We start from the raw sequence: 10943 nt of genomic DNA, 5'->3' as shown, positions 1-10943 counted from the left end.
GACACCATCCACTTTTCATGGATGGATTTGGTTGTTTAGTTAGTGATATTGTGCTCCCCCCTCCACCCCTTTTTAGTACATTTTTATTGTTATTATTTTTATTGGAGCATATTGTTTTATTTGATTTTATTGTATTAAAGTATTTTTGAACATGTTATGGTAACTTCCTATAAAAATCTGACTGAATAAATATTGTGTTGGATCTTTTTAACTACACAGCCTATTCAGTTTTGGGTTGACGTGTGTCCTTTCCTCGCAAATCGGGATTCTTATCGAAGAATATAATATCACCCCTCCATAATTACATTCGTTTTCAAAAATGTTTTGTTTTATCCTTACATATTTTAGATGTTGTTAATTGCTTACAGACTACTTTCAGGCTTTACTGATATATACAACAGATCTTAGAAGTCTGTGAGTCATCAAGAACCAATGCAGTTAATGATTTAGACAGTATGTTGCAGATTTTTTCACGAGGTAATTTTTAAGTCATTAAACATGGTATCACCTGAAGGTATGAAAAACAAAAGAAAACATTCAACTGTTGTAATTAACAAAATGCATACAATATATATTTACAGCAAACCAGTGACGTATATTTTTATGGATTATTTTTTTTTAAATGCGGACTTTTCTAATCTCATATGTATAAATATGCCAGGTAGGGCTACAACAACTCCAGTCACATAAAAGGAGGGGAAAGTATTTATAAACATTTGCAAGTCTTTGTTGGTGGGGGTGATGTTAATCTTGAAAAATGAAAAAGAAACATAACTGTTAACCCAAAAATGTCAGGAGTGAAGACGAGGAGATTCTGCCTATAAAGTAAAAATGTTGTACAGTCTCATTTTGTTACTAAATCTTCTGAACAATCAGTCAAGCTAAAGAAGTGGGATGGTATGACTAAAGAAGGTGGGAGATCACTATGAGAACTTATTGATAAGTCATGATACAAGGAAGAGAGCTGGTATAAGAAAGAGTGAAAATAAGGAAGCTATGGATGATCGAAATGAGAGACGTTATCAAAAGTGACTAAATCTGAAGAAAGACGGAATTCAGTAAAAGGCAGTCGCCATGAGAAGTGGCTCAATATTATCCAACTGGATTAAGAGAATGGATTATGGTATAACCAAGAGATATTATTTGAAAAAATAGAAAGATGCGTCTCCCTCTCTCGGTCTTAAATGCCTGTATTTCTGTAAAGACTTTTGGGTCCCAACAGTAAATTTTTACCTCTTTCAAATCAATCTTTTTCCCTGCAGAGTGATTCAATTTGACAAAATTGCGGCCCAGACAATAAGTGACGAAGAGCGAGGTTCAACTTCCTACTGGAAAAAAGTTCCTCGAAAACTTTTGGAGAAAATTGCGGAGAAGTAACTTCCAGATTTTAGGACAATACTTCTCCCACCTTTCGAATTGTTTTGTTCTCAACGGAGATGTAAAAAGGCACGAAAAGAAGACATAATAGAGGAGTCAGGTAAAAGAAAGCGGAGTACTGACAGAATCATCGGATGCTGCGGTAGTTTAACAAGGTTAATTTGTTGCGTACTTAGGAAAGGGAAATATGGTAAGCTTAGCAGAGAAAAGTAGAAAAGTTGATATGGTTGGTTTAAATTGGAAACATTTTTGTGAAGAGAAATGTGTTGGAAAGAATTTCACGTAGGTTAATAGTATGTCGCATATCCAGCAGAAGATTTTGAGGCAGGGACGTAAACAGGCACAGGATCCTGCTTCTTGGCATTGTACGTTGCCACGGTCACAGGTTTGGGGTTCGAGTGGTACCCGTGGTGATCGTCATGCCCATACCCTGCAGAGGAAAGCAAAAGAGGGTTAAGTCTCAAATGGCAGCACTTATACAATTGACTTCTTGACATTGTTTCTTTGTAATTGATTTTATGCAATTTCTTGATTTTGAACTTGATGCGACCACTTGGTAAATTATTTTATTGCCATCTGATTCGTATTTATCATTTAAAAAATCAGAAATGGGGTAAACGTTTTTCATGAGAAAGTTATGGAAATACATTTAACTTATGGGATTCATGTCACTGAATGACTTACCTCCGTGGTGGTCGTCGTGCCCATACCCGTGACCATGATGATCATCATGGCCATAGCCATGTCCATGATGATCGTCGTGGCCATAGCCTCCATGGTGATCGTCGTGGCCGTACCCGTGCCCATGATCGTCATGGCCATAGCCGTGCCCGTGATCATCATGCCCATACCCATGGCCATGGTGATCATCATGACCGTGGTGATCGTCGTGGCCGTACCCCCCATGGTGATCGTCGTGGCCATGTCCATGGTCATCGTGTCCATACCCTCCATGGTGATCGTCATGCCCATAACCATGCCCGTGGTCATCGTGGCCGTAACCATGCCCATGGTCATCGTGGCCATAACCTCCATGGTGGTCGTCATGTCCGTATCCGTGGCCGTGGTCATCGTGACCATACCCATGATCGTCGTGGCCTTTGTGTTCGTGATGCCCGTAGTCGCCTTTGTGTCCCCCCTTCTTGTCGTAGGAGCTCTTATGACCGTAGTGGCCCTTTTTGCCGTAGTCACCTTTGTGGCCTTTGTGGTCATCGTGGTACTTGCCCTTCTCGTGGTGACCCTTTTTGCCGTGCTTGTCGTGGTGCTTTCCTCCCTGCCAAGTGACAGCGTCAAATCAGTTTAATCAAATGCAAAGATTGATATCTTATTCATTCATTGGTGAAACCTAATTTGAGCTATATAGTAGATACTGTAACCAAGGGAAAATTTGTTATTATTTATTGGGCCAAGTTTTCATACAGGCAGATTTCATTGAGCTGAATTCTGCTTGTGCTAGAGGACGTAGTATTATGATTTAAACTAGAAAACACAAGAAAACGATACATGGCGCAGTGGATGAGCTGCTATTATGGAGCTTATGAATTTTTCTTACGGTGAGAGCTGTAAATGATTATACCAGTGTACTACTACTGAAAACAATACTAAGAATATGAAACAACATATCCTACCTTGTAATGTTCTCCTTTATGGTCTTTTCCTTTGTGGGCCTTGAAGTATTTGTCGAAGTCATCATATTTACTATGATATTTCTTCTTGTCGCCGTCATCGTAGAATTTCTTGTGGTGGTGATACTCCTCCTTATGATACACGTCTTTGTGGCCCTGTAAGGATTCGCGGGGTATGGTTGTATTTGTCACATAGAATACATCCTAGTATATGGTTACACTAGCCACAGTAAATTAAGAATGAATTCTTAATTTTGATGAAAAAGCTACATTAGTCGTCACCTCCAGCATGTTTATGATTTTGTCCGTTGTTTGACTGTATTTTTTTCTTCTGTTGTTCTGTTTATGAGCAGGATTGTACACAAACCTATGAGTGGTTTTCTGGGAAAATTGTAGGAAAGGTGGCTTTAGGGGCTGAGAACAATTGACTGGATTTCGAGGGAGATAGGTATGTGACTTTTGGACAAAGAAGGCGTATTGGGAACTTTTTGCGTAATAATTGCCGAGATTTGTGCTCTGTTAATTCTCTAGCTGGTAGATTGCATTAACCCTATGTTCATGTTTGGAAGGAGGAACGATTATGAGTGTGTGTGTTTGTGTGTGTGTGTGTACTTGTGTGCTTTTGTGTAGGATGTTGTGAGATGGAATGTATACTGAATATCTGCATACCAGCTATAAAGTAAGTATTGCTGGCCATGGAAACTAATGTCATATAAACACTTTGTAGTAGAAAAATCTAATGTTAGACTTTTATAATGGCCGTTGTTTTTCAAGGGGCGTCTCTTGTCTTTAAAAATAAAGCTGCCATCGTCATGGCTGGTGGCAGTGGAAGTATCCGAATGACTTGACAAAAGAGGATGGAGCTGCAGTTAAAAAGAAAGTGAGAGAACTGAAGAGTGACTGTGAAATCCGGACGGAATTAGATCCACCGAATTGATTTCTTACCTGTTCGTTAGTGAGGTGGAAAAAAAAAAAGTGGGCGAGTAGTTTGTGTCAATGGCCTAACTTTAGACACCATCGACAGTCCCATTCAGTTAATTGTTCTGGGAGAAGTTTGTACTGTTCTGACTCAAATTAGAAAGCGTTTAGAAAATGCTCAGGGATTTGTGTGAGGTGGTTGTTCACTTAGGTCTGGTAAATTGTAGGAAAGGTAGATGGGAATGCAATGTAATTATATGCTTATCTTTCCATATATAAATTAAGTGTCTTTGCGCTATAAAATGTTAACGTAATTTTAAATTTGAGAGTTATTGTGGCATTAATGTTTTTTTAATAAGGAATATTGAAGCGTTGATTAACCACTTGAAACATTTCAAAGAGATTGCATGTAAACTTTGCAGTGACTTAGAGAACAATTGAAATGGTCAAAGTCGTTTTTAAGGAAGGAAAGCCTTGTGCTCTTGGATTATCGTTGCTTCTGTTATCAATATAGTCATCATTTTTAAAATGAAAAGAACAATGGATCCTAGGTTCCTCTTTGTAGAAACACAAAAACCTCACCTTATGCTTATGACCTTTCTTGTGGTGACCTTTATCGCCGTATTTATGGCCTTTCTTGCCCTTCTTGCCCTTGTGCTCGTCTCCATGGTACTTGGCCTTGTGGTGATGCCCCTTGTATTTCTTACCTCCCTTGTCATGGTATCCCTGTGGGCAGATAAATAAGGTTCGGTGGAATTCAGGGGTCAAAATTCCTTTTAATGTTTTTTTTACACGAGTGCAGTCTCTCTCTCTCTCTCTCTCTCTCTCTCTCTCTCTCATCTCTCTCCTCTCTCTCTCTCAATAATATATATATATATATATATATATATATATAATATATATATATATATATATATATGTAATATATATATGTATGTATATATATGTGTGTGTGTGCACATATAAGCACATGCACATAAATACACAAACACGTAAAGAGTCACTAACATGTTCTCATACCTTCTTGTGAGCTTTTCCATGATCGCCGTAGTGATGCCCTTTGTGACCCTTCTCAGCCTTGTGGCCCTTGTGCCCTTTGTAGCCTTTCTTTTCGTGATGGCTGCCTTTGTAGCCCTTGTGGCCCTTGTGCGCCTTGTGGCCCCCCTTCCCGTATCCTGAGGAAAAAGAAAACTTATTTTTTATCCTACGGCTGATGGGTAATTGGGTTAGCATCATTTTTTCCCTCTTCCGGTTGACTTTCTACCTGGAAATTAAGGAAATAGCATTCCAGACATTGTAATTATTGTATTTTTCAGCTGAAGTTTAAAACATGTAATGACGCTAATTAAAATATCTTTGGGTTGGGTATGATGATGTTTTAGGCGATGCAATCAGGTAATCATCATAATTAAATCGCTGTTGTTCAGTGGCACTGGGCGTTCAACCCTGTATTTGACATGATTTATGTGTTTTCTCTTTTATTGCGTTCTGTCTGTCTTGATTTCCTCATGATGGCTTCTCTCAACGCAATTCAATTCCAAGACTTCTTTTCATGTCAGTTGTATTGTACCTTGCATTATTGCTTCTGTTGTTTTTACTTTATTTTTTGTCTTATAAATGGTGTGAATGAGGTGTCCAAATCGTACTTGGCAAGATTCGAGAATGGTACATGGCAGAGAGAGGGCCCTAAGCAAGTCGAAATGGTTATCAATTAAAAATTATTTATTAACTGTTTGTTTAACGACGCTATTGATAACCTAACTGGTAGAATTAGTAACTTAAGTTTACGATATAACAATCATATATGTATATGTGTATATAATATATATAGTATATATATATATATATATATATATATATATATATATCATTTTTGCGTCAAGAGGGCAAAACAGCACAATCATAGAGTGAAATTTTCTTTTCCCTTGAAATGGCTAGAATGCTTCAATCAGTTTGAATTATATTTCATTAGTATACCTTATTTTGCACTTAGATTAATATAATTTCTTGAATGAGATTGTAAATTCAGCTTGCCAGTAAGCAGATGTTGCATAGACGGCACTACTATCTGCTTATCCAAAAGAGCACGTTATCTTCTATCTTTTATCACCTTGTCGTTGGATTTTACATCATGTAGTAAATATTTTGTCTATGCTAATTGCAAAATTGAAGTCTCCTTATGGGCTTTAAAGGGATGACATACGGTCCCGATCTTTTGCTGTAGTTGCTGATATTTGGCGCTTTGTTAAACCTTTGTCTCCAGACATTAAAAGACGTCAGGTAAGGTGCTTGTTTGATATAACATCATGACAGGCGCATGGTTGGCTATTGCTAATCAAGGACACTCAGATCACATCACAATTTACAGCCAGATGTTATTGCTTTTTGAAACCTACGAAAAAGTCTGGCTTTTCGACTGCAATATCTTTTATTAGCATCGCCCAATATTCCCACTCATTGCCTGCATTTTATAGCTTTGCAATTTGGGTGATATGACATAATAAGAGAGCTTTACATACCTCATGATTCAGGTAGCAATATTGTTTTGTGGTATGGATATTGTATTGGAGAACTGAATCTTATTTTGTTATGTAGGTCTGATTTTTCCTGAGAAAATAGTTTTTTAATCTTCCGAAACCTCTTGGGAAAATTAATTTCCTTTAGGAATTCAATAACTTTGTTGCAATAGACTGTTCTATCTCGGTTGGTTTTTTTCATTGTGGTTACGCATTGATTTAAAGTAATTTTAGAATGAACAGCATTGGGAGACATTTTGAAATAAAGCGTAACTCAGGTTTGACTATAAAAGTAAAATGAGTCAATTCTAATTATGTTATGGGTAAGACACTTCGCAGGAGATTATCCGTAGTCTTTATAGTTTCAGTAAATACGTATTATCCGTCTAGGGAAATTCACAATGTTCATCAGATAAAAGCGATTATATCACTTTGGAACCTCACAGGAAGAAAATCTTTCACAATTTTGTTTATATGTCTCGCTTCAAGATCGTAGATCATACTTCAGTTGTACGTATGAATTTAGATTGTTTTGGGAATAGTTAAGTCTTGCAGCTTTATCCTCCTTTGGTGATCATTTTCCGACCGAACATTAGGCTAGCAACCACAATTTTTCCTGCCGTTTCATGTTATTGTTTGGGGTCTATTCGTGAAGATAATAAAACTTAATTCTTTCCTGGTGGATTGGAGTCCATTTTAAAGTGAGGTAAAAACGAATTGTTAATTTGCAAATGGAAAAATGATCATAATTTGCGATTATTACTCCCACTAAAGTGCGGCATTTTGTCGAATGAATGACGCAGTTTCGGGATACAACATATCGTTTCATATGTTGAGCCTCGGTCGTAGTTTCCTATTTCATTGTTGGAGATAATCATAAAATTGTGGCCATATATATGGACTTTTATTTCTTTCTTTTTTTATCTCACTATATTCATCTCATTCTCTTTTATTGTATCTTGTACCACGGTCCATTCGTCCTCACGTGTCACCCACCCTGTATGCCCTGACGACCAAACATTGAGTGAAGTTGACTGAGTAAACAGCGAGGTTAGTGAAGTTTTTGACGATTGATTCTGAGTTAAAACGTATAGAAAAAAGCGGTATTAAGGTTTTAGCCCACTGTTTACCTTGGCAATATTCTCTTTAGAATTATTGCAGGGGCTTTGTAAACATTTTTCCGTGAGCTTTTGTATAATATGGAACCAAGATCCGAGCGGTTAAGTCCCTCGTATGTAAATCCTTGAAGTAGTATTTTTCGTTACATGGTATCCATTTTTTTTTTATTTTTTATTTTACAAATTCAATTCAATACCTTCAGGTTTTATATAACATTGTTCGCATGTTAATACATGACTTAATTATGATAGTATATATTTTCATGTGTTTGTTTACTTTTCGTTTGTAGTTCTCTTACTTAATTATTATATGTTAGTTTCTTCAGAGAATATTTAAAAGAAAATCATTGTTCCATTATTTTATGAATAAATAAATGAATCATTTCCACGGCCACCCTTACCTGTAGCTGCAGTTTGGAGATCAGCTGTGGCGACAGCGGAAACTTGCTGACTCTCTTCCGGCAGGAGGTCGATTTCTGCAAGGTCCTGGAAGACGCTGACTCCTGCGACGTCAAGGTCCTCCGGCTCCCCTTTTAGATTCCCCGTTGCTGTCGCCAGTGCCACCGCCAAAAGGGCGGCTTTTATCTGCAGGACCCGATGACAAGCAGGGATATAAGTTGATGTTTTCAGCGGATTCTTTTTCACTGCAGACGTTGTTCTAAATGATATACCTAGTCGGTAAATTCCTATGTACTGATACGGGAATTTGTTGCTGTTACGTGCATGAGCCAGATAATGTCTATTTTTTATTGACGAAGGAAATATGTTTACAATAGATAATTGGAGAGGGAGAGAGTGTTGGAATATATATATATATATATATATATATATATATATATATATATATATATATATATATGCAGGTGTATCACTGTGGAAGAATGAAGCACAGTATATATATCCTGACAGTTTGACATCCTAAAGAATTATAAACAGAGTTTAGCTACGATTGATACTCTGTGATTTTTTTTTTTACATCACGCTTTTATGTGATTTCAAAGCAAAAGAAACAGAGTATATGGTACTGACCGTTTTCGTCTATCACATGTTCCAAATGACTGGTGCATAGTATAAAAAGGTTACAATACTATATATGTATATATATACGTATGTAGATATGATTATGTATATATGCATATATATATATATATATATATATATATATATATATATATATATATATATATATATATATATATATATATATAAAGGTATAAGCCACGAAGGAAAGATAAATTCCGTTGTTTATCTTTCCTTCGTGGCTTATACCTTTATATATATATATATATATATATATATATATATATATATATATATATATATATATATATATATATATATATCCTATATTCACTTTCTCGTTGTTTATCTTTCCTTCGTGGCTTATACCTTTATTTATATATATATATATATATATATATATATATATATATATATATATATATATATATATATATATATATATATATATAAAGGTATAAGCCACAAAGGAAAGATAAACAACGAATTTATCTTTCCTTCGTGGCTTATACCTTATTTATGCATTTATCACGTTCCAAACTTTTTTGATTCAGTTATTTTACATATACAGGTGGGCCAAAAGTAGCCTCACAGTTACTTCATGAACTGTTTCTCATTCAAAGTACTCTTCAATAGAAAATTAATACTGTGCCATTAATACATGCTACTTATTTTTATCCTTTTCATGTCACTCATTCTTAAATATGCCACTTATTCATGTCTGAAAAATAATTTTATGCGTTTAATAAATTATTTTTTTTATTCTGTTTTAACTGTGAGGCTACTTTTGGCCCACCCTGTATATATATATATATATATATATATATATATATATATATATATATATATATATATATAATAGGATAAAAGCATTGTAATAAAGGATCATGCTAGTAGTTGAAAATGCCGTCAACTTCCGTAAAGAGCTTTCTTGACATATGTTATGCTATTTACTTGATCTATATAGGGTCTAAATGGAAAACAACTAGCGTTTATTTTTGTTATTTTAAGGACCGTGCTTAAATACCCAACTTAAAATCGGTAGTTTTACATATTTCTTTAAAATAAATATGGCAAGTTTACACGTTCTTAGCCTGAAATTTATTCCTATCAAAATTTTCTTTTAAAAAACTATAGTCGATTATATTTTCTTTGTATATGCTATTAGAATAAATCTATTTAACAGTTGAATGTCGTTGAATGTAATTAAATGGCGATTAAGAAGAATCATTATGACTCCTTTGAAATAATGTAGTTAACAAATTAATGCGCATAGGCTATAAAAACCTTGGAATTACCAGAAGTTCAAGAACGAGATTTTCTGGTATAGCTTGGAAGTTCATATTTGAAAATTAATTTGTTCTCTTCGGAGCCCCACTGCAAGTCTTCAAGTGAGGGATAATTCTCAGCGGGATATTTCGTCAAGAATTGTAAAAAGATGGTAACACTTGTTGTGGGTTAAATGTTTATGGAAATCTATGCAACTGGGAGTAAAGATTGTGAAGGAAGGACTGAATTACAAAGAAAAGCAAGAAAGATAGTGAAGAGAAAATGGGACATTATGCATCAAAACAATGGAAAAGATTTTAAGCGAGAAGCTTCATTGAGAAAGAGATTCCTTACCCAAGCTGCGCCGGTCATTCTTATGGTGGTTCAGGAACCTCCAGCTGTGGAGGTCTTCGCTGAGAGGAGGATCAGGCCGCCACTGACGTCCTCTGCCGCGTTTTCAGGTTATATACCTGACGTTGGCTCTTGCATTTTCCTGACGTTACACCAAGCGCGATGAAGGCTTCCAGATTTGCCTAACGCCTTGTGCTTTGCAAAATCGTGTTTTTCTCTCTCTCTCTCTCTCTTTTTTGTGGGGCGGGGGGAGGGGGGGTATAGGGAGCTTTCCGGTGCTCTTGGAAGGGAGTCGCTTTGTCAAGAAGGATTGAGCGGCTGGTTAATTGAGGCAATCGATTTGGTATGCCTCGGATACTTTCCAAAGAGAGAGAGAGAGAGAGAGAGAGAGAGTATATTGTGTGTGACTGGTGTGGTTGGCTTCCCGTTTCACCCTACTTCTTAAATGTATAGATTCACTGAAATTCAGGCGTGACTAGTTCTTTTCTTTTCTACCTCTTTTCTCGATGTACGTGACTTGATTGATTGGTCTTATAAAATTGCTGTTATATACATAGATATATGTATATGTGTGTATACTTAACCATCAGTAATGCAGTTCTTTCTTTGAGATATGGACTGGTCCATATATATATATAATATATATAATATATATATATATTATATATATATACATATTATATATATCATACATATAATAATAATAATTAATATAATATATAATATATATATATATATATATATAATAT

General features: G+C 35.7%; 1 protein-coding gene across 1 annotated transcript; it reads right to left on the bottom strand.

Annotated features, from left to right (window-relative positions):
* Nucleotides 1-1664: 1664 nt before the first annotated feature.
* LOC135225277 (histidine-rich glycoprotein-like) lies at nt 1665-10215 on the bottom strand. The gene is made up of 7 exons (XM_064264608.1): nt 10198-10215; nt 7956-8139; nt 4941-5095; nt 4503-4646; nt 3006-3158; nt 2062-2650; nt 1665-1807 (listed from the first exon to the last, which is right to left on the bottom strand). Exons 1-7 carry the CDS (start codon nt 10213-10215, stop codon nt 1665-1667), a joined length of 1386 nt encoding a protein of 461 aa, XP_064120678.1.
* Nucleotides 10216-10943: the final 728 nt, after the last annotated feature.

This window comes from Macrobrachium nipponense, chromosome 13 (assembly GCF_015104395.2).
Source record: "Macrobrachium nipponense isolate FS-2020 chromosome 13, ASM1510439v2, whole genome shotgun sequence".
NCBI lineage: Eukaryota > Metazoa > Arthropoda > Malacostraca > Decapoda > Palaemonidae > Macrobrachium > Macrobrachium nipponense.
This window is presented reverse-complemented; position numbering and strand designations above follow the sequence as displayed.